The sequence below is a fragment of the Aspergillus versicolor genome, assembly GCF_001890125.1.
Source record: "Aspergillus versicolor CBS 583.65 unplaced genomic scaffold ASPVEscaffold_5, whole genome shotgun sequence".
In the NCBI taxonomy this organism is placed as follows: Eukaryota; Fungi; Ascomycota; class Eurotiomycetes; order Eurotiales; family Aspergillaceae; genus Aspergillus; species Aspergillus versicolor.
This window is the reverse complement of record NW_024467528.1, coordinates 687139-708911: the sequence shown is the minus strand read 5'-3', so window position 1 is coordinate 708911 and position 21773 is coordinate 687139. Positions and strand designations below refer to the sequence as shown.

Below are 21773 nucleotides of genomic sequence, written 5' to 3'. Positions count from 1 at the left end.
AGAGGAGAAAAATCCGAAGCTCCCAACGGATTTTGACTCACTCGCTAGTCTGGGGCCAGCGTCTTCTTGGGACGTGCGGGGTTGGAGAGCCGGGAATGGCATCGACTGTTATGGATCCACCACCAACAAACAATGAGCTTCGGGCCGATAGGGCGCCATTGCGATGGATGCAATTGAAGTTGGGTGCAGTGTGATGATACCGGCATTCTTCCGGCCATGTTCTGAAGCCTCAAGCTCCAAGCATGAGTTCCCCGAGGTGAAAGTGAGCCGGGATGTCAGAAAAGTCGGAAGCTCGGGGGATTGCTGACTCAGTCGGATGTTTTCCGAGCTATTCTTCGGATAAGCACCAGAACTGGAAGAGTTGCAAGATTATATTTAAGAGAAGATCATCTTTTATCTACCGCATCTCAAATTCGAGTCCGACTCAGTATACAAAGGTGGATGAAGTAGCTAGCCCGAGCAGAGGACTCCTGGAGTTGATAAACCAGAATAGCTTTTTACGGAGTGAAATCAAAATGCAGGCGAGGGACCAAAGCAATGCAAAGCTGCAAAGATCACATAAAGCAGACAGAAACCAACACGTCGAGTCGAATTAAAATGGGTATGAGAATCGATTTTTCCTTGCCTTCTAGTTCTTTGGACTACTTCCCAATATCGTATGCTCATTACTTTCCCTCTTTTGTTTGATACAGCCGTATCAAACTTCGAGTTCATTAGGGTGAGAGACGATAGGCGGATTACTAGAAAGAATCATTGCGTGCGAAGCCGAAAAAAAGCAGCAATCTAAGAGGGCAGTAAAGGGGTCGCGTCGATACCCAATTGTTAGAGGTGTCAGCGCGAGAACTACTGCCCCGCCATCCAGAAGAAGCCACGAAAGTGAAAAATAGTCTTGATAGTTGTTGTTTGAGCGTTAGTGTGCATCCAAGACGAAAACAATAGCAGACTTGGATATTTTGCAACGCGGAGGATGTCGCCGTCTCGCGGTATCACGGAACTCATGCCTTTGTGGGCCCATCCACAACCGGCGTACCGTCTTCACCATTCGTAGAGTCAGAACCCCCAGGCGTGTCGAGGCTGAATCGAGGGGCGAGGTGCCCAAACTGCGATATAAAGTTTCCGATTTCCCTTTCAGTTGCACCCTTCCGAATAACGGCGATGAGGTTATTGACATCATCAAGTTGGCCAAATCGAATCGCATCGAGTAAGTAGCGGACGTATGATCGGTAGTACTCCAATTCCCCCTGAGTGATCTCATGATCTTTTCGTGATTTCGCGAGGTCCTTTTGCGACGATTTAAGGTTTTCTTCTGTCTCTTTTGCCGCGACCTTCCGTCGTTTGTCGGCTAGCTCATCGATGATACATTCCCGGTTATGGAGTGCGCACTCAGCACAGGGAGGACCCGAATCATCGACGGTGCACTGTGAATAAAGTAAATAATATGTTAGTAAACCTTGAAGTTGTACACGTCTGTAGCCTGAGACTTCCAGCTGACGTGGGGCGGGGGCGGCAGAATGAGAGATCGGGGAAGGGGACATGGGTCTCAACGAGGTGTACCTTTGTTCGACGCTGTTTACACTCACCACAAGCGGTAGAGGCCCGTTTTGTTCGAATTTCTTCGGGAGAGCGACTCGGTGCTGGGAGTTCGGTGTCAGGCCCCTTTGGCGCAATGGGAGGATATCTCGATGGATGATCCGCCATTGTCTATGGGACGGAGAAAAACACAGGAATGGTGAACCGAGCAGAAGCCAAGGACGAAGCAGTGAAAGAAAGGAGTTAGAAAGAAGTGAATAATGGGGATGAAATCAACAATCCAGCGTTGATATCCCAAAAAGCATACTCTCCAGAAGACAGCACATCTATCTGAAGACGGTCGATATCAACATCCTCAGCCGGGCAAGATATTGAGGCGAAAAATAGACTAGTCAAAGGCAAGATGTTAAAGAGCGCTACTGCGCGTGATCGTCTGGTTTAAAGAGCCGATAATAAGAGCGATGAAGCGAGTGATAATGCGTGTGGAGGAGTCGGACGGAGTGGATATGAGGGGATCCGTAGCAGCGGACAGTGTTCCTTCCGCTTGAACAAGGCGGATCAAGCTTGCGAGACGATCTCCAATACTATTGACAAGGATATATGAATTACTGATTAAGCGAAAAAAAAAATCAAAACCAGGAGAATAGAAAAAGTAAAGAAGGGGGCGGGTGAGAAAAATAAAGCTTCAGGTTGTGAAAATCTTGCCCCAGGTCCACTGGCGGTTCGACAGGATAAGGTATTCTTTCTGGATGACCAGGCACAATTAAGCGCGCACGACGAAAGGGGCACCAGTGGCGTCGAAAAGGCTGTCCTCGAAGAGCCGACAGAACTCAGAGGTGGCGATTCTCAGCTGGGAGTTTTGTCGGTGACCACGGTTCAGCAGCGTTGTGTGGATTCTGAGCAACGATGACCGTGCCGGTACCAGTGTCAGTGCCCAAACCACTTTGTCTGGTTGATCAAGTTAAGAAGAGAGCCCCCCGCCCAAAACAACACGAAGCTGAGAGGACAGTGACCGGCCAAATATATGGTGTTCGGATACACCCGTTGTAAAGCGCCCATTTCAGTGGACGACCAACATGCATGCCACCTCCACCAACCACGGCGAGCCGAGAGATTAATCTGCCTCCCAAACTATCAACAGCAGTGCACATTCCTGCCCACGTCACGCTCCTGTGTCAGAGCTTGGGCTGATGGCTGTAGGATTGCGTTTGGCGGTGGTCAACTCCAATCCCAAAGTTTTCTTCCCGTTTGCTCAGGCTCCTTCTTGGGCAGCTTCTGAAACCTGTTTTTCTTTTTCCCCCATAAACGCCGTCTCAATAATCCCAATTCCTCAGTGGGCACTGCGCGGCCGTCGCACAGGCTAACGTTTGCATTCCGCAGGAATTCTATGGGACGATTGGGCCGGAAATTATACCCGGGGTAATCGACAGGCTCTGGCTTGCTTTCAGGTGGCGGGACCGGTCACGCCAGTTCCGCTTGTTGCCCAGTGCCATCCTTCGTCTCCCAGTCGTTTCTCCGCAGGGCGCAACGCAAAGCTCGAAAGGAGTAGGTATGTGCAGTGCGCAGTATGAGTCTTTGAATCGGACAACAGATGGCCATGAAGAGGAATACATTAGCACGTGGATGGACCGGCGAACACGAAACACGAAAATCGCAATGTATTGAGCAATTGCGCCCGGCCGTGGTTCTCAGTCACCAACGCAAGTCGGTATAGTGGGCGGCGTCTGGGGCTCTGGCCAGCCTTCCAGTACCCTGTTGACCTGAGGGGCTGTGGTGGAGTGAGGGACCAACGCTCGAGCTGCTAGCGTGTTTTTTCCCTTGGCTGAGACGCTAAGGCGTGGATCACGTGAACAGATTTCTTCACAGACAAAGACACGGGAAGTGCCGGATAACTATCGAATGGGAATGCTCAGACTGGAGAACTGGACAGAGTGCCCTCGCTGCAAGCTGTGTTGGAGCTTGCGCCCATTGGACCAGCAAACAGCCTGTGGACGAGCCACCAGGAACCGACACGACAACTGCGACCCAAAATTCAGCCGGCGCAAAAATCGACCGATTAATGACCGGAGTATAATTTGGAGATCCGGCTTCGATATGAATCGAGACGAAGGCCCTAAGTAAGATTACGGCTTCCCTTGTGGAGGAACCTTCGGGCTGGGACCAGGATCCATGGGCGCGAATGGGAACCGTTAGAAGTCACCCAGTGGCAGGGCATACAATTCGCCAATCCCGCAGCAGAGCTTCTCGATCACCACCGCCGCAATGCAGGCGTTTTTGATCGAAGAACCGCTATCCGCCGAGGTCCGTTCCAGGGAAACCCGCTGAGACATCCGCGAATCCACTTCTGTATGTTTGTCACGGCGCAGCAAGGAGGCTTGAAGCGGGTCGCCGGACAAGATATCCTGAAGTTTTGATAGGTGGGAAGTCTATCCGTGGGCAACAATAGGTTGATCAATGAACGATTTGGGCACGAGGGGTGACTGCCTTGGAACGCTCGGGTCCAGTGTTGTCTCCAGTGCCAGTGCGCTCGGGCGCATTGAGTTGGTTAAAAACAAGGCAGAATGGCACTAAGGGTGCGAAAACAGTCAGGCATGTTTGCTGGAAGAAGCATCTTTTCAATGCACAAGAACGCCATAGGTGGTCTGGATTATGACACGAAGGAAAGGATGGAGGACGCGGAAGAAGAGTTTAGGATTCTAGATTTACGCATACAGAGTACAATGGAGGATGATCCTACGCACTGGATCGAACAACAGGCCAGAAAGTATATGCTGAATCTAATATGGGAACTATCAGGGGATCAATATGTAAGTAATATGGAAGAATAAAACCTAGTTACAACCTGGAAACCAAAGTGAACCAATATTGAGCCAAGAGATATTGACTAACAGGATTAGCAAAAGTGAGACGATCATGACGGCATGAGGAAAATGGAAAGAAGGTCAAAGAGAAATAGTACAGTCGTGGGGGTGATCGATAGATGGTTAGTATATGGGCCTGCCCTCATCCCACCTGCGCACCCCTTCTATTGGGCTCCTCGCGAGGGGCCCATCTGGTCGACGAGGGGATCGGGTTTCTGTGGCAGCCAGTGGAGAGAAGTGTGCTTTGTCTGTCTCTGCGGACGGGCTGTTCCCCTCCATCTGTCTTCCAACGCCGCCGATGCCTCCAACCCATTCCCAAACGCGCGCAACATCTCCACCACGCCCTTCGCGGACGGCGGCCCGAATGTTGGCGTTGTCCTCAACTACATTGCGAACGCGCTTCCAGATCTCCTCGCGACGGTTGCCCCTCAATTCTGAGCGGAGCACGTCGTCGCGTAATTGACCAATGGGGATGTAAGGTTCATGAGCCTGACCACGCGCATGTAAAGCCGCCTGCGTTGCGAGCCGGTCAAGGGTCGTAGCCACCAACTCGGGTACACGAGCGAGGTCGGATCGGCGGGCAAGCACTCGAGAACGTGCATAGGCAGCAGCAGCAAAGAATATTATTAAAACTGAAAGAGGGAGTCGATACGCGAGGAGAGAGAGCCTGATGTTGCGGCGTAAGGCGCAGGCGAGGGGGAGGCGGGCGACGGATGAGGTTGAGAGGGTAATGACAGACGATGATCTGTGATGGTGTTGTCGACTCTGTTAGTTCCAATACACACGTCAGAAATATAATCCTCGTATACTGGCCAGAACCAGCTTCGGTAAAGGGCGCAAACTAAAGTTCTTTAGAAAGAAATAGAATCAAGACAACTTACGGGTCTGTTTTGGCAACAACTTCCTCTTTCGCAATGATATCACCCAGTGCTCCTTTCCACAGGTCATCGAATTCGGTATCGCTCATACCCTTCCGTCGTTTCCTCCCGACTTCCTCCTTAAGGTCATCCTCTGTAATATCAGGTCCCGCCGTCTCTTGACTGGCCTCGGTAAGCTCCCCGCACTCCCATTTTGCTCTCCGATCACGAAGCGCTTCCACAGCCTTGTCAGCAACGGCTTTCACGCGGCGTGCCTTCTCACTGTCAGGTTCGCAGGCCGGTGCGAAAGGAATAAGGCCTCCAAGAGATAATGGATGGGGCGTTAGAATGAAATCGTGCTCGCATCGAGCCTCGAAGTTCGGGTAGCAAAACGCATGGGATGGACATGGTTCGCATTGCGGTTCAAGTACACTCGCCCATTCCGGCACCTTGGTCTCAGCCAGCGACCATGTAGGCTTTCCAATACCACAAAATCCAATTTCAATCTTCTCTTTACGCCACCAAGCACCGAAACTTGTGAAAAGCGATAAAATAATAAACCAAGGGAACGCCCGACTCACTGGGCCCTGCTGCTGGGGGCGCTTGCGAGGAGGTCTTGGAGGGTACATCAAATCGGCTTGCTCGCGTTCCAATGCCAATTGCTCTTCGGGGGTAAACTCTTCGCCAGCGTCGCTGTCGATTTCATTCGATTCATACGCCTGAAGTGACTGATCTGCGGTATCCAAATCCTCCTCATTCTTAATATAGGTCGGGGTTTCGGATTTCCGGGGAGGTGCATTCTTGTAAGGAGATTTTCCAGTAGAAAACAGTGCGCTGCTGTGCCTTTTTCGCTCTGAACTCGCCCCTCCAGACTTTCGCGGATCCCATGAAGCTGGTGAGCTTCCGCTCTGGAATGGATTATCATCCGTAAAGACGCTTCGATCACTAGGTTCAGGTTTAATCTCCGATAAATGAGGTTCCGGTTCGGGAGAATGGAAGATATCAGATTTGCGAGATTTACCAACGGTAGATGCGCGGGGTGTAAGTGTAGGAGCAACAGGTGTCTCAAGGTATTCGTCGACTGGTTCCGGCTCGGGCTTCTGCGAGCGTCGTCCAGATGATCTAGTCGTTGTTCTTCTTGACGATGGAGTAGCGGTGACGCTCGCATCTTCCGTATCAACCGTCGATGCGCGCGTGCTGGCTTTTGACCGACCTCTCCTCCCAGCAGTAGAAGGTGTTGGTGCGGCGCGCTCACTGACTACCGATGTTTCGCGGCTCGGCATGTTAGTGATGCCTGCGCTAGTCCTCCGTACTCGCTCGCGCTCCCGCAGAAGTTTCTTCGCCTGCGGTAGGACTTCATCCTCGAGGATGCGGATTAGCTGGGCCTTCTTGGCGGATGCGGGATATGTGACGTCGTGATTGACGAGAATCGATCGGAGGCGCGGCACAGTGAGGGAGTTGAGGTCGAAGTCCGGGGACAGATAATCGTACTCGTCCGCCATGATGTAAGGACACGATTACCTCAACAGGAGGTCAAACCAGAGTAATCCGATCGGGGTTCAATCTAATTGGAAGATAGAAAGAAAAAAAAGGGGAACAAAAGGAAAAAAGAAGGAAAAATTGCGAAGCGAAGAGCAGAAGCGCACGGAGTTTGCAAAGAAAATATTCGCCAGTTTGAAATGAGAGCAGCTCGAGTGGAGTTTGCCACCGTCATTCACGGATTGTAAAGTTGTCCGAGCGTATCCAGGGCAACAGGAGGGGCGGAGAGCATAAAGTCCAGTTGGTGAATACAACTGTCGCCCAACAAGTGATACGTCACCTGAATCTCGTCTCAAGAACCGCAAATAATTTGACCTCAAATACAGGATGGGAGCGAGTAGAGAGTAGAGAAAGTGATGCAAGAAGCAGCGACGTCGAGATTAAAAGGCAAAGAAAGTTGCATCAACAAACAGACTGTGTCACGTGACCTGACGTTTATCCGCCACTTATGCAAATGATGACGTGAGCTATTCACGTTTTCAGTAAGCCCAAGGACAATGGGAGAAGTAGTAGATTTTGGCTATAAAAATGATAAAACAAAAGAGGCAACTATCCGTATAAATAACAACTGCCATTCACGCTTCATTATTCGATATAAACCAAGCGAAATTCAGAAGAAAAATATAAATCAAGCGCCTGGGATCTCCGCATGCTTAACTTAACCTCCCAAGACGCCCAAAAACGAGCAAGAGAGCAGCGACCCCCTAAACCAACAAAAGTGAAAAGAAGAGACAAAAATTTATATCAAGATCACAGTGGAGTCAACCAACTAGATGATTGCAGTATACACACGAGAATAATTAAGTGGGTAGTAGAAGTAGTGATGGACGAAAGAGCCCGGGAAGGGTATTTAGGATAAGGATGAAGATGATGAGTTCGAGTTGAACTCGGGAGTATAGTGCAAATCGGTCGCAGTGGAGCTCGGAGATGCGCCAGTGATGCCAGCAGCACTGACAGCGACCTGCTCCTTGAGAGCTTTATACTCTGCAAGCTGGGTTTGCAATTGTTGGAGAACCTCGCCTATGGGCGCAGCATGGTCGTTAAGCCGATCGCCAGATTTGAAGGGTTGCATCATGTGTCGTACGGCAAGGGTACTTATTGTAACCTGTCATTTGTTAGTAACATGCATAAAAGATAGTAAAGTGGATTCAACGAACCTCAATACGGGTGACCTGCTGCTCAACCAGACTGACAACGGTTGAATCCGCAAGTTCCCCGCCGTACTTCTTGATAATGTTGAATAGGGCCGAGTTGGGGTCCTTAAGACGTGCGTCTCCTGGATGCTCAAGGGCTCCACACAGTCTTTCAAGCCGAAGGGTAACTTCCCACAATCGCCAGATAAGGTCAGTTTGTATCTGGAGCTGAGAGTGTTGGCTGATAGTGGTCGGCGCGTTTTCCTCTCCCGCTGACGATTGTTCCATGCTTGTCAAACGTCCCGACAGAGCGTGGGGGTAGATGAGGTATAGAGGCTCAGGGTTCTCAAGGCCCTTGAGCTTGCGCTCGCCCTGGTCTTTGATCACGAAACCCTGGCTATTGAGCTGCTGGAGCTCACGGCGGATATTGTCGCCCAAGTCTAGTGCATAGCTCTCATCAGAGCCAGTGGAGGCAGCGCGCTCACTGTCAGCAAAGAGTTCGAGGTTACGCTGCATATCGCTCATGAAATCGGACGAAACAAATATTTGACCACCATCTGCAACGGCTGATATTCGAGATGCACGGTTTACCATTGGTCCAAAGTAGTCCATGCGGTTGGTGACGGGATCCTTTTCGCAGACAGGCTCGCCCCAGTGGACTCCCATCCGCACCGATAATCCTCGGAATATGATGTTGTTCTCCATATCATAGTTGACACGGCACTGAGGTTGCTCGAGAATTTCCATCGGCCATTCAGCTTCAAGGAGTTGGGTTTGACAGTTGAAGCACCAAAGCAGAGCCGCTGTGGTCGTTGAAAATGCGACCATGAAAGCATCACCTTCAGTTTTGACTTCGTAACCGCCGATTATACCGAGTTGACGGCGAAGGATATCATTATGGATCTGAATAGCTGAGCGCATTGCGTCAGGGCACGTCTCCCAGAGACCCGTTGACTGTTTGATATCGGTGAAAATGATGGCCAGTTCCCCAATTGGAGCGTCAACGAAGTCGAAACGGGCCAACCTGGAATCCCATGTAGTTTTATCACGCGGCTTCTTGGGGCGTTTTGGACTAGGGATGAGGGGATCTTCAACTTGGCCCAAGCTACCAAGACTGGGCAGCCCCCGCGCGCGTCTCTCGCGCTTCTTCAGGTCGCTGACTCCAAGAATCATGACCATGAGCTTATTGGTAGCTCCAAATGACAGAGCCAAATCCCGTATTTTTTGGGCTGCAACCATCAGGTTCCCCCTCTCAGCTCTAGTCACATCAACAACGAGGTCCGCAGTAACATAGTCCCACAGTTCCTTCGAAGCCAGAATGACCATCTCATCTTGCTCAGTCAGGCTCACATGTACCGTATGTGGTGCAGCGATAACCGCGGGCATATGATTAAAGTGTCCGAATGACCGAGAAACAGGAAGGTAATCATTAAGTTTTCCGTTGCGAGACACAAATCCGCCAACAGCACGAATCCTTGCGCGTTCCCCTGCTTCAGCTGGGTCGTGGTTCCTGGTAAGGTTCCTCATACTGCCATCCGACTTCACAAGTATGGCCTGGACATCACCAATATTAGCTGCATAGAGATCCATATTATTCAAATACAGAACTGTGGCGACGCCACCAGAGTTGAGGTCTTCCTTGCAGAGCCGAACCCTTTTCTGGCCAGATACATCGTCTTGATATTGCCGGACATCTTGGTCGATGGACTTGAAACAAGCGAATGCCAGGTTCCTGTTGAGGGAGAGGAATGTTCGCCTGAACGCATCCAGCGGAGTTTCTTGCTCGTTGGGTCGTAGACGCTTGAGCTCAGCTGAGAAGGTGCGAAGGAAATTCTCATGGAGGAACTTCGCAACTCTGGAACCCCCAGTAGAGCTAAGCTGCCCATCAAACATTCCCACCACAGTTTCAATATTATCTGGCCTCAATCGAGGCACGATCATATCAATGATGGAAAGGTGTTCACTCCGGCCCAGGAAGTCCGCCATACCATAAGCGAGCGTGCCAGCCAGGGAAGCAGATGTTCGTACACGTCGATCTTCATTCTCTTCTGGAATTGTGGACGTTGTGAGAGTAACATCCATTAAACCAAGCACTCGAAGGTGGGTGAGCGAATTGAAATCCGTCAGATCTGTGCCTGTAGAGTTCGGCTGTTGGGCACCCAAGGAAGACACGTTTGGCTTGATCTCCAAACGCTTGTTTCCGGAAAAGTTCAAATACTTGAGATTTCGGTTCCAGTTCCAGTTCCAGTCGTAAGGCCAGTTCGAAACGTTATACTTCAAGGAGTTGCTCCCAACGTCAAGAATAGCAAGTTTGCTGACCTTACACAATTCCGCCGGCAGAACTTGGAATTTGTTCGCATTGACATTGAGGATCTTCAGGTTACTCCCTTCCTCAAGATCGTCTGAGGGAAGCGACGTTAACTCGTTACCCGATAGATATAGCTCAGAGATCAAAGGCCAGCGCCTTAAGAGCCCGGGTGGGATCTCGGTCAGGACGTTATAGGAGAGATTAACCACGCGCAGTTCGGGAATGAATGAGAGTTCACGGAAAATATCATCCTCGAGACGGTTATCGGCCAGGTACAGGTTCTTCAGTGAGCCACCAAACGTAGTCGCGATATGTTGAGAGAAGTTGGAATCTTTCCTTGACGAAGGGCTTCCCTCTGTGAATTTGGACGCAGTCGATACCTTTCGTCCTTGGCTAACAGAAGACGCAACTGATGTCTTCCGGTAACCCCCACCGTTAGGAGAACTACCACTATTCAAGTTACTTCCGGATGCCTCGCTAGGGCGGCGAGTTTCTGACTCTTCTATTGGGCCGAGTTCGTCGAGAGTTGGTGTCATTGTACCACCTGGTGTTGCAGCGGGGGTAGGGGTAGCAGTGGCTTCACCAGGAAGTTGAGGGGTGGGGCCACCATGTTTGGGGAAACTATCGAGTACGTTCGATGAGACGTTGAGGCTCTCCAATTTCAGACAATACCAAAGTTCTTGAGGCAGCCGTTGCAAATTGCACTCCCTCAGATTAAGGTACTTGAGCTCAGTCAAACACCCGATAGTTGGAGGAAGTGCTGATAGCGGGTTCTTGGCCATGCTGAAATGTTCAAGTCTTCGCAACTTGCCAATGTGAGATGACATTGACATGAAGTGGTTTTTGTCCAAAGTAAGCTTCGTAAGATTGGGTATAAATTCGAACATAGTGTCCCGGAATTGAACAAGCTTCGCCGAAGCTATGTTGAGAGATGTGAGTGTTTGCATGGGCCCGTCGATATCGAACTGTGTCACAGGACAGTGGTCCATCAGGAAAGTCCGCAATTTGGGAAACGATCCCTTGAACTTTGAAACCGCGTTGTGGCCAATGAATAGCTGTTCTAGGCGCGGGAGAAGACACAGGTTGTCAATATTCGCGATGTCATTGAATCGGGCGTCGATCTCCTTGAGGTTGATAAGGTCCTGGATGGATTCTCCGAACGGGCCAGTGAAGCCATTATTCGTCATCCAAAGTCTCTCGAGACTTGTCAAATTACCGATATCTGGAAGCGCAGTGATGCTGTTGAAGCTTATATCGAGATCCACCAAGCTCTTCAAGTTGCACAGAAACTCCGGGAAAACCTGGAAGTTGTTGGAGGAGATATTCAAGCTTCGTAGATATTGGAACTTGCCAAAGTAGCTCGGCAGCTCTGTTAACCTGTTATTGGCGAGCTTGATACTGACGAGACCTTGTAGCCTGTCAAGGTTCGCATGCTCCAGCTCTTCGAGGAAGTTGTTGGATACATCCAGGTACGTCAACCGACTGGCAAGGCTGAAACTTGGGGGTAACCTCACAGCCTCGCTCCCGATAAACTTGATCTCGCGCAAATTGATGCAGCCTTGGATAAAGTCCCTTGGAACATCCAAAGCCAGGTTCCGAGAAAGATTAAGTGATATGATTTCGGACGCCTTTTTGTAAAGGGCGATGGGGATGGTGACAAGACTCCGTCCTTGTAGATCCACGTGGCTGAATTTCTGGTTCTTGCTAAAACCGGGCTCCCCTTCAAGGCTGCTATAGCCGCTGAGCTTCGTGGGAAGAAAAGTAAAACGGAGGATATAGCTGTGGTCCTCCCGACCAAGCTCTTCAATCCTATCTTTGCGCGTATAGCCAATCTGTTCCAACAATTTCTTCTGCATGAGGATCGGTCGTTCGGCGGGATCGAGTTGCCGTGAGATGTCATTCTTGCGCATCACTATCTCGTAATTATTCAGATGGTCTGTCAAGAAAGACTTCTTGCCCAGCGACAAAAGCACATCGGCGACTGTGGCATGTAAGCCGGTCGAAAGTGTAGCAAACGTTCCATCTATACGGAACACCCGGATGAAATACGGAACACCGCCAGCATCGCTCCTAGTAAGGACAGCATCGTGCGCTTTCTTGGGAAGTTTTGCCGTCAGCTCATCTTTCTGCTTTTTGACATGCCAGCTCTCCGGCGCATCCCAATGGTTGACGCCCAACTGATCAGCGACGCTTTTTTCATCAGGCCGAGCTGGCTTGCCGTCATTAACTCTAGCTGCTTCGTTCGGATGCGGGTCCTTGATGATGCCATCCATATGTTCAAGATCAGTATCCAGGCTGTAAACACCAGGCCCTGGCGCCAGTTGCACGTCCTTCCCAACTGGAGTTTCATTCCCCGGAACGCGACGATTTCGTCGCATCCCACTGGCGATACCAAGCTTGCCGTCTCTTTTACGCTCAGGCTCCCCCGGATCGGCAAGCCTGGAAGGTGTTCCGCCCTCCAGACTATTATTCCGATATCGTTGGGGGGAATTATGTCGTGGGGGCCTCGATTGGCCCTTGCCGTCATGTGGTGCTTTCGAACCAGGGAAATGCTTAATGTTGGGGCGGCGAAATTTCCCAAAAAACGTCCGCTTAGATGAGGAAGAGCCGCCCCCGGGAGAGCCTTGGCCTGGCTCCCTGGTGTAGACACTCTGAATGCTGGGCGTGGGGCTCGTTGAGCGACCAGCAAGGTTGGTTGAGGAATTAGCTGCGCTGGCATCTCGGGATGGGCGCAATCCAACAGAGAAGTCATCCCGCCCTGTTGCTGGACGCTCGCGGTACCCAGCAAGGTCGCCGGCAGGAGATGCTTTCTCCTCCTTGCTTCGTGAATGTCGATGGCCGCTGAAATGTCTGCGGCCTGTGTTAGGTGGTGCACCTTGCGAACCGTTTCGGTAGCGGTCAGACCCTATGGGCGCTTCACGGACAGGGGCTTCCCCAAGCTTCGGAATATCCTAAACCACGTTAATTATTTTACATGTCCACAAGACTCGTCAACTTACATTGAACCTCTGGTACTCCCAGGGTGTTATTTCGCTCGAAGGGAGCGGGGTGTGAGGTCGAGGATTTGCTTGACCCTCATCCTGAGAATCGGAGGCCTGCCTCGATCCCTCTGAGTCGGCTCTTGAACGAGCCTTAAACTGGTCAAGCGACGACGGCTTGGCTCCCGAATTCGGATATCTATCATAATCGGGATTGTAATCTTCACCGAAAATCCCTTGTAGTTTTTTCTTTCGGAAAAGTCCACTCGCGCTAGACCCAGACCCCCGGCTGCTAATAGTCGTAGCACTTGCAACGGATGGTCGCCGGTTGTCACCATTATAATCAAAGTCCGGGGGTTCGCTGGCATAGGTGCGGCCAGTACTAGGGCGGAAGGTCGCGGTGGCAGGCGATGCCTCGTGTTCGGAGTAATCGTGGAAAAAGGTACCCTGGGCATCGCTAGAGGCGGTTTTGGGGGAATATGAGAAGCTTGACTGAGGATCATGTTGAAAATATTCGGGGTAATTGGTGTTGATCTGCGGACCAGGATTGTTCATCGGTGGAGCGCCGGGTTCGTCGCCCCCAAGGACGGCCAACGCTTTCCTATGGCTTCCAAAGCCCGGGAATTTGCGCTGTTCCGTAGGGGAAAGGTCTTGGTTTCCCCAGGAAAACATAGACGTATATAAATCGTTCGGGGCTCCTAACGAAGGCGGTCTCAAAGACCGGGTTTCGAACCTGAACATGGTCAGTTAGAACAGAGATTCCGGTACCCTACTTGCGGTATCCTCAAGAACCAAGACAACAGCCGCGGATATTCAGAATTTCCTAAAGGGGGCGACCTTACCTATCACCGTCATCATCTTTTGAATGCGGAGAGATGCCGCGAGCTCCAGGCACGATGCGACCATAACGGCGACCATCCCTGATGGTTTCTTGCGACAGACCGCTGTTATTCCCAGAGCTTTCCAAACTGTGCCTTCTTTCAGGCTCATCCCCGCCTGGAAACGCCATTTTCGACAGAAATCGGTCGTCTCACAGCTCGGACCCGCGGGCTTGACGGGGGACACCTGGGGGGGGAATGTTAGAAATTCACCACTGTTGACACCATCAAAAATCTCCTTTCCCAGTGTAGTCCAAGGGCAGCAGTATCGTTGATGAATAGGAGTGAGGCGCGGGGTGTAATAATCGTGGCAAGTTCAGCGGCGAGAGGCAGGAGATTGGATGCGTCAAAAGGTGAAACAGCGAAGTTAAAATGGGCGATGGTCAGGGTATACGTGGGCAGTGCAGTAAGCGACTATGGGAGGTGCCATATAAATAGCAAAAAGTGTGAGTTGGAAGAGAGGAAGTCGCTATGTTAATGCTTGGAGGCCGCTCGTATTTATCGTCGGGCGCGGTAATGCTTCAAGTCCTGGAGGGAGAGCGACAGCGAACAAGAAACGCCATCGCACGATTGGAGGCAAAAGTCCATGGGCACATGGCACAAACCAGGAGAAGGGCGAGCAGGGCGAGGGCTGGCCCGAGAGTGATGCAGGTGGTGAGGAGAGGCGTGAATGGGCGGGAGGAGGGGAGGAGCTGCAGGATGACAATCGGATAGTGAGCACTGAGCACTGAGCACAGAGCAGCGACTGTGTTGGAGGTGAGGCTCTGACCTCCCGGCGCGCTAGGCCCAATCTAGCAGCTCCGTCTTTGCCTGCGTTTCATCGACAGGAGACAGACGGGGACTGTGCGGGAATCATGTGTTGATCACGCTGCGCAGACGGGCTTTTACTTTCGCAATTTCTATCTACATTGTCTATAAATCCCGGCTCTGTTTCGTGATCCGGGGGATGGTCTGGGGAGAGCTTCGGGCAGCGACGGACGGATTGCTGGACGGATGACATAATGCACTTCCGGGGCCGTTTCCTGGTCCGTGTCCATGTCTGTGCTGAAGCCGGGGACTTCTTTGTCTGCATTGAAGTCCAGCAGAGACAGCCTGTTTTGTGGAATCTTGGTTTAAAAGGTGTGCTGTTTCTCCGTATTTCAAGTCGAAATTAGCCGATGCTGACCGAGAAGCCCTCGATGCCGGGGAATATCCTGTATCGACCCAAATGAGTCCATATCAAACATGGGATGTCTCGAAGATAGTATCGAAAAGCAGTGTCTTCCCAATTTTTGCGATCCCATTTCTCTTGAAGGCCAACATCTCTTTTTTGCTGAGAAGAACGATATGCTCCCTGCCATGATTGTCGGTCTCAACGCCTTGTTCCCGCCCCCTGCACCGGGCATGCCTTTCGTTCACTAAGCCAATGCATGTCTAAAATAAGGAGCGCTTAGCAATGAAGACAGCAGTAATAAGTTCGTGGAGTTAGTCTGCCCCGTTGTCCCGTTTCGATGAATGTGGGGGCGTATCAATATCCGTGTCATGTCGGTGGCCGCCCATGGTGAGTATAACCGAAGTATATATTTCCCAACGAACTATTTAACATCAGCAAAAAACGTATTGCAAATCCAAACTATTAAGGCCATCGGTGCAAACAGAAGCCTTTAAGCAAGAAATTTACCGATTATTTTTAAATGATATAAATTTAAAAAGTACAGTAATAAATAATAAACCGAATTTTCGGATACTCGTCAATCAAACCTATCTAGAAAAACCCAAGACACAATGAAAGAAACATAGCCACCATGTCATACATAACAGATCACTCCTTCCAGCACCTAAAACCCATGCAATCTATCCATTCTCCTCTCCAATCTCCCCAAGCGACGATTCACTAGGCCACCTCCAAGTCCAAGTCCCATGCGACCTCCGCCTAGTCCTCCTAGCCCCTGTTGATGGCAATTAGAACAGCCATGGTTATTGCAACATCCCTGTTCTTGCGCCTGTCCCTGATGATGTTTCCCCTTTACTGCATTACTCGCCATATTCGCCATGACTGCTCCGGCAACCGCACCGCCGATGGTGCCTAGCGTGCCGTGATCAGATTTCTTGCCAACTTGGTGTCCGACATATGCGCCCTAGAGGTAGTGTTAGCATTTAGAAGGCAGAGGAAAGGAGAAGAAACAGTTGGATACATACTCCTGCACCGCCGACAACTGTAGAACCTAGACCTTTATCACCTTCGGCGTTATTGACGTTGGCTGGGTTGTTGGGGTCCGCCCATGGTTGTTGCTGGTAGTCAACTGGAGCTTGCTGGTAGTTGACTGGAGTTTGCTCATAAGTAGGAGGACCGGCGTTGTTGTTCCATGGCTGCTTGATGAATAAGTTAGTTTAGGCTTCCACTGGTAGTAGGGAAGGGAATGCTAGAATGTCTTACCTGTGTAGGGGTGTACTCAGGGCTCTGCATTGTATGGTAATTCCGGGTTTCCTCACCGGACAGGTGGGCGGGAATGCTTTCGCCGTAATATTCGCGGTTGGACATTGTAATAGTGTTGCCGAGATATGTCTGAATAACTGAGGTACTGTGGAAATTGAGAGAGGAGGAGTGGCTTTTGTAATGTGAATGCGGATGAGGAGTGTTGATGATTGTTAACTTACCGGAGGAATTGAGAGGATATATATAAGGAAATTTCAGGAACTTCAGTCACTTCAGTAGTCGTGGCTGAGCCCAGCTACAAGGCTGAGCTGCGTATCTCCACCTGAAGCTTCCTATTTTCCCGATTAGGAAGTGCAGAATGCCAAGAGGTCGATCACCGTGGCAGCTCAGCACATCATCTGCGGGGCGGATATGCCCGTCACCCGCGTCTGCAGAGCTTGGTACAGACAGATATGAGGAAGCCGAGATTGCTCAATATTGTGGCTATGGTGCGAGTTTTACTGCCACAATGATGTCAACCTGTCTGCACTGTTTCTGCCAACGGCTGGTTTTGCCGTTTATCTATTCAATTGGGTTATATCTTAATTATAGCAGCGACATCTCCACGGAGGCTTTGCCTATTAGTCTGGCCAGCGATGAGTTGAGTTTAAAGTGCCAATCAGGAAGCTGAAGATCTAAGGAGATTGCCTTATCTTAATTATGTTCATAATAGTATCATCCAAATCTAACTTGTCTTTTGAGCGTGCTTCTCAACCAACTCCATCAATCGATCCGCAATATCAACTGCAAACCCTGTATCATTAACATCCCTTGTATCCATCACAACGTCTACCTCCGTCTTATCCAACCCAGCGACCAAAGCCCCAAAGAGGATCTCATCAGCGTACCCATCCTCAAACACCTTCCCCTTGGTCGAGATACTACTAACGCCTGCCCGAGGAACCCAAACCTCCACCATCTCGGGATCACTTGCAAACCGCTTGACCTTATCAGCAATAAACGACGCAATCTTGCTACCCTCCTCCGAATTCGTCCTCATCAGCGTCACACTCGGGTTATGGACAAAAAGCCTCCTCTCCTTATATTTTGGCGGAACCGTACCCATCGGTCCGAAGTTAACCATATCCGTAGCGCCGACAGATATGATATTAGGGATTCCCAGGCGTAGGCCCGTCTCCAACCTATCCTCTTCACAGCTCATCTCCCCGCCTGCAATGAGATCGCAGATTTCCGTCGTCGTGATGTCGAGAATCGCATCGAGCTGTCCCTCCTCGACCAGCCGCTCCATGGCTTTCCCGCCGTGTCCAGTTGCGTGAAAGACGTATATTTCTACTGCGTCCGGGTACTTGCTCTCAAGATGAGACCGGATCTGATCAACACAGGGCGTCGTTACACCGAACATGGTGATCCCGATGCGCGTCTTCCTCTTACCCCCCTGCAGCTGGGTATCTTCCTGCCGACGCTGGACCAGACGGTGCTGGTACGCAGAGGCCATACCAAAGATCGACCCGGCGGCATTTTCCAGGACATCGCGAAGAAGCCGGTTCGACCCCGCAATGTCCACGACCGAGTACATGAGCGTGATATCGCATTCACCGACAACAGGGCCTGTATTGCCCGATGCAACCGTGCTGACGATTAATTTGGGCAGACCAATTGGTGCTGCATCTCGCATGACTGACGAAATCAGACTCGTCCCTCCACTACCGCCTGTGCCGACGATGCCGTGGATTTCTGTTGTGGATAGCAGCTCGGCGACAGCGCGAGTCGCGCAGTCGGATAGGAACTTGATTGCCTCCCCCCTGGGCAGTTCCCATGGCTCATTCTTTGGCGTTATGGGCGCGTATTTGGATATCAGCTCGGGCTGGGTTATTGTGATTGCGTCGTCGGTGGTTGGACGACAGCCGCAGTCGATGACGGTGATTTGTATAGGCTGGGACAGGCGGAGGGCGGTTTGGTGGAGTTGGTCGTGCAGATAGAGAGTTTCAGAGTGCTTGGTATCCAGCGTGCCGAGAAGGACGATATGCGGCATGGTTTCGATCTTGGATCTATAATTATTGACAAATATCGTGCTGGATGGGATTAATTGAAGCTGATGTTGAGAGGATGCGGGGCTGCTGATGCACGATGATTTCATCTTCCGACAAGCAAACCCCCCTCATCTCGCATACAACATCTAACGGACAACTACCTAGACAAGCCAAGCCAGATTGTCTTCACCAAAATGGCACCACCAACCAACCGCGATGAGATCCTCGCCCGCCTCCGCCGCCAGATCTCAGACGGAAAGCCCATCGTCGGCGCTGGAGCCGGTACCCCCTCCCCGCCCCAACCATCACCATCCCACCATCATTCATCACCACGCTAATACATCCAGGCATCGGCCTATCCGCCAAATCCGTCGAAGCCGGCGGCGGCGATCTAATCATAATCTACAACAGCGGCCGCTTCCGCATGGCCGGGCACGGCAGTCTCGCGGGTCTAATGCCCTACAGCAACGCCAACGAAGTCGTAGTGGAGATGGCGTCCGAAGTGCTCCCAGTCGTGAAACACACGCCCGTGATTGCCGGCGTCTGCGGCACAGACCCCTTCAAGGACATGCCGCGGTTCCTGGCGCAGCTCCGTGACTTGGGGTTTGCGGGGGTGCAGAATTTCCCGACGGTGGGGCTGATTGATGGGCAGTTTCGCGCGAATCTGGAGGAGACGGGGATGGGGTTTGGGAAGGAGGTTGAGATGATCGGGGCTGCGGCGGGGATGGGGTTGGTGACGACGCCGTATGTGTTTAATGTTGGGGAGGCGGAGGCAATGGCGCGGGCTGGGGCGGATGTGCTTGTTGCGCATATGGGGTTGACGACGAGTGGCACGATTGGGGCGAAGAGTGGGAAGGGGCTTGAGGAGTGTGTTGAGGAGATTCAGGCTATCAGGGATGCGGCTGTGAAGATTCGCGAGGATGTGATTGTGCTCTGCCATGGGGGCCCGATTGCGAAGCCGGAGGATGCGCGGTTTGTGCTTGAGCGGGTGAAGGGCCTGCATGGGTTCTTTGGGGCTAGTTCGATGGAGAGATTGCCTGTTGAGGTTGCTATTAAGGATACAACGAAGGAGTTCAAGGGGATTGCCATGAGAACTGAGTAATGAGTATACACTGTATACATCGCTGAGCCAGAATTAAGCTTAATTAAAAGCGCTGATCGCCACCAACACTAAGGATTCAACCACTATCGAGGATTCATATATAGATAGTGATCATTGATATTTCATATATTTTGATTTAACCGAGTATGGTAAAAGATATACAAAGTATATACTCGGTACTCGTCACCGATTCTCCTCAGTCCACTGAAAGTTGTGCTTCACGCGAATCTGCATAGGAGCCGAATCATTCTCAGAGCCCACGCTTTCATCCGTCACCAACACCTCGTCATACTTCCTCAGGCTACTCCCCCTGCCCACATCAGTGGTAAGGTAGATCTCGTCCTCCTCCGGCCGGAACCGTGCTCGCTTGCCATTCGCCGAGCGGTACGCAGGCCGATTCCCAGTGTTCGTGATACTCTCCGGGTTCGTCCCCGGCATCCCCGGCTTGCTGTTTGAGCGGGAGCCACGCGTGAGGCGCGAACTGAACAGACCGAGCTTAGGGATGCGGCGGAGGAGAGGGCGCAGAGTGGGAAGGCAAGCGCTGACAATGCCGATACAGGGCTCGACATTAGACCAGATCATGGCGTCGCCAATGACCCAGGTGATGTCGACGGAGCTTTTCATTTTGGTGATGGTGTAGATGCGCACGATTGTCGCGACGCAGACGCTATGCTGATTAGTCAATCATTCCAAGCAGCAGTTAGTCTCAGAGACTTACAATCCTCCCAGTAGAAAAATACCGCAGATGGCGAATTTCTGGGCCCGCGGCATTTGGAGCTTCCACACGACTGGGATCGGGACGCAGAGGATGATCACATCGGTGAAGAGGTTTGCGACGCCGTTCCAGAGGTAGAAGTTATATAGGTTGATACGGCAATAACCGCCGCTCATGGGATCTACCCATTGTGTCCAGAAGAAGGAGGTCGGGACACAGGCGAGCGAGATGGTGGTCGACACCGAGATCGTATATCCGATGGAAAGAAAGGCGCAGACATAGATGCTGTAGGTGAAGCGGAAGATGCGATGGTAGAGGAGGAGCACGGAGATCTTGACCATTGGAACGGTCGTGGCGTAGAGGATGACATAGGAGAAGATGATCTATATCTTTGAGTCTGGGTCTGGACGGAGGATCGAGATTCTCTCTTACCTTCATGCTCTGCACAACGTCGTCTGGTTCCACTACCCAGATATGTTTCCCAATGCCATATGCACCACCTGTATGTTGTTAGAATTTGTTAGATCTGTTGTCTAGTGGGGTGGTTTGGACTGTACCAAGTATGCAGCATACCCCTGTCCCATATGCGAACGCCTGGTAACGCCACCGTCAGCACTATAAGTCTCGGACTTCGGTATAGAGTCGCATACCAGAGCCACCAGAAGCGACCAGTCGTCGTATTCTAGACTCGCACTGCGGTTGGCAGTTCGAGCCCAGAAGCGCAGGCCGACGAAGACCGTGGCAATGGCCATGACGGCCGCGACAATGCCATCATTCTGGACGATGCGGTCTTCGCTCAAGTCCAACCCCGGCGGGGGCTTTCCAATAACAGCACTCGACATCAAGTCGGCCCTCAGTGCATGATCTTGCGGGTTAAGGGGGCAGGGCGTTCCTAAGAAACGACAGAGAGACGGGTATGAATGAGCGAATTGAGCGAAAGACACCTTTTAGGGAACCGGCTTACATGCTATTTAATTTACCTCTATTTTTACATATGGAGCCGTGCTGAAGGGGCAAACAAGAAGAATGGGGAGACGCTTTAGCCGGCCGTTATGCCGTTCGAGATGCCTGGGCTGGGGGTCTGGACTTCAGCCCTGACATTAATCGATCTCGTTTTGATAGAAAACAGCCAATTGTAGCAGATCAACTGGTTCGGCCCGCATAATGAGGGCATCCTCGCTTGACTCCAGTCTGCTTTTGCAGGTTTCGGCAGTGGGCGCTCTCCACTCTGTTAGTGCCGTCTGTCTCAGCATCTCACCAGCCGCGCCCCAAGCCCACCACCAACGCCCCTGGGCGGGCCTGTTAATTTATTCCCGGCTTTCTTCTTCTTCCCTTGTGCGAGCTGCTTCCTATTCTTGACAGGTTCTTTCAGGCTAGCGTAGTCTGCTGTGTCTGCCGCTTTTTTTTTTTTTTTTTTTTTGGCGCG

General features: G+C 51.4%; 7 protein-coding genes across 7 annotated transcripts; 1 reads left to right on the top strand and 6 right to left on the bottom strand.

Moving 5' to 3' along the window:
* Positions 1-795: 795 nt before the first annotated feature.
* On the bottom strand, positions 796-2092 carry ASPVEDRAFT_666944 (Zn(II)2Cys6 transcription factor domain-containing protein). Its single transcript, XM_040815905.1, has 2 exons — positions 1555-2092; positions 796-1418 (listed from the first exon to the last, which is right to left on the bottom strand). The coding sequence occupies exons 1-2, from the start codon at positions 1696-1698 to the stop codon at positions 996-998; spliced, it is 567 nt and encodes a 188-aa protein (XP_040668056.1). The 5' UTR covers positions 1699-2092; the 3' UTR covers positions 796-995.
* Positions 2093-4514: 2422 nt separating this feature from the next.
* ASPVEDRAFT_132853 (putative sister chromatid separation protein (Src1)) lies at positions 4515-6750 on the bottom strand (the record flags this gene model as incomplete). The annotated part of the gene is made up of 2 exons (XM_040806966.1): positions 4515-5136; positions 5273-6750. The coding sequence occupies 2 exons, from the start codon at positions 6748-6750 to the stop codon at positions 4515-4517; spliced, it is 2100 nt and encodes a 699-aa protein (XP_040668055.1).
* Positions 6751-7543: 793 nt separating this feature from the next.
* On the bottom strand, positions 7544-14385 carry acyA (adenylate cyclase acyA). The gene is made up of 4 exons (XM_040815906.1): positions 14049-14385; positions 13228-13939; positions 7945-13179; positions 7544-7892 (listed from the first exon to the last, which is right to left on the bottom strand). The coding sequence occupies exons 1-4, from the start codon at positions 14213-14215 to the stop codon at positions 7638-7640; spliced, it is 6369 nt and encodes a 2122-aa protein (XP_040668054.1). The 5' UTR covers positions 14216-14385; the 3' UTR covers positions 7544-7637.
* Positions 14386-15901: 1516 nt separating this feature from the next.
* ASPVEDRAFT_28892 (uncharacterized protein) lies at positions 15902-16605 on the bottom strand (the record flags this gene model as incomplete). Its single annotated transcript, XM_040810167.1, has 3 exons — positions 15902-16201; positions 16263-16433; positions 16501-16605. The coding sequence occupies 3 exons, from the start codon at positions 16603-16605 to the stop codon at positions 15902-15904; spliced, it is 576 nt and encodes a 191-aa protein (XP_040668053.1).
* A 619-nt stretch (positions 16606-17224) lies between these two features.
* Positions 17225-18532, bottom strand: ASPVEDRAFT_132736 (Tm-1-like ATP-binding domain-containing protein; the record flags this gene model as incomplete). The annotated part of the gene is made up of 1 exon (XM_040806952.1): positions 17225-18532. The coding sequence occupies one exon, from the start codon at positions 18530-18532 to the stop codon at positions 17225-17227; it is 1308 nt and encodes a 435-aa protein (XP_040668052.1).
* Positions 18533-18724: 192 nt separating this feature from the next.
* Positions 18725-20064, top strand: ASPVEDRAFT_192886 (TIM-barrel enzyme family protein; the record flags this gene model as incomplete). The annotated part of the gene is made up of 2 exons (XM_040809126.1): positions 18725-18812; positions 18878-20064. 2 exons carry the CDS (start codon positions 18725-18727, stop codon positions 19630-19632), a joined length of 843 nt encoding a protein of 280 aa, XP_040668051.1. The 3' UTR covers positions 19633-20064.
* Positions 19749-21271, bottom strand: ASPVEDRAFT_41780 (uncharacterized protein). The gene is made up of 5 exons (XM_040812422.1): positions 20998-21271; positions 20905-20941; positions 20780-20847; positions 20351-20730; positions 19749-20299 (listed from the first exon to the last, which is right to left on the bottom strand). Exons 1-5 carry the CDS (start codon positions 21187-21189, stop codon positions 19816-19818), a joined length of 1161 nt encoding a protein of 386 aa, XP_040668050.1. The 5' UTR covers positions 21190-21271; the 3' UTR covers positions 19749-19815.
* Positions 21272-21773: the final 502 nt, after the last annotated feature.

Coding starts and splice junctions, on each gene's coding strand:
- ASPVEDRAFT_666944 (XM_040815905.1), bottom strand. CDS start 1,698: ATGGCGGATCATCCATCGAGATATCCTCCCATTGCGCCAAAGGGGCCT. Junction 1,419..1,554: donor GTAAACAGCGTCGAACAAAG/GTACACCTCGTT, acceptor CTTTATTCACAG/TGCACCGTCGATGATTCGGG.
- acyA (XM_040815906.1), bottom strand. CDS start 14,215: ATGGCGTTTCCAGGCGGGGATGAGCCTGAAAGAAGGCACAGTTTGGAA. Junction 13,940..14,048: donor AAAGATGATGACGGTGATAG/GTAAGGTCGCCC, acceptor GACCATGTTCAG/GTTCGAAACCCGGTCTTTGA. Junction 7,893..7,944: donor AGCAGGTCACCCGTATTGAG/GTTCGTTGAATC, acceptor AACAAATGACAG/GTTACAATAAGTACCCTTGC.
- ASPVEDRAFT_41780 (XM_040812422.1), bottom strand. CDS start 21,189: ATGTCGAGTGCTGTTATTGGAAAGCCCCCGCCGGGGTTGGACTTGAGC. Junction 20,731..20,779: donor ACGTTGTGCAGAGCATGAAG/GTAAGAGAGAAT, acceptor TCAAAGATATAG/ATCATCTTCTCCTATGTCAT. Junction 20,300..20,350: donor ATTTTTCTACTGGGAGGATT/GTAAGTCTCTGA, acceptor TAATCAGCATAG/CGTCTGCGTCGCGACAATCG.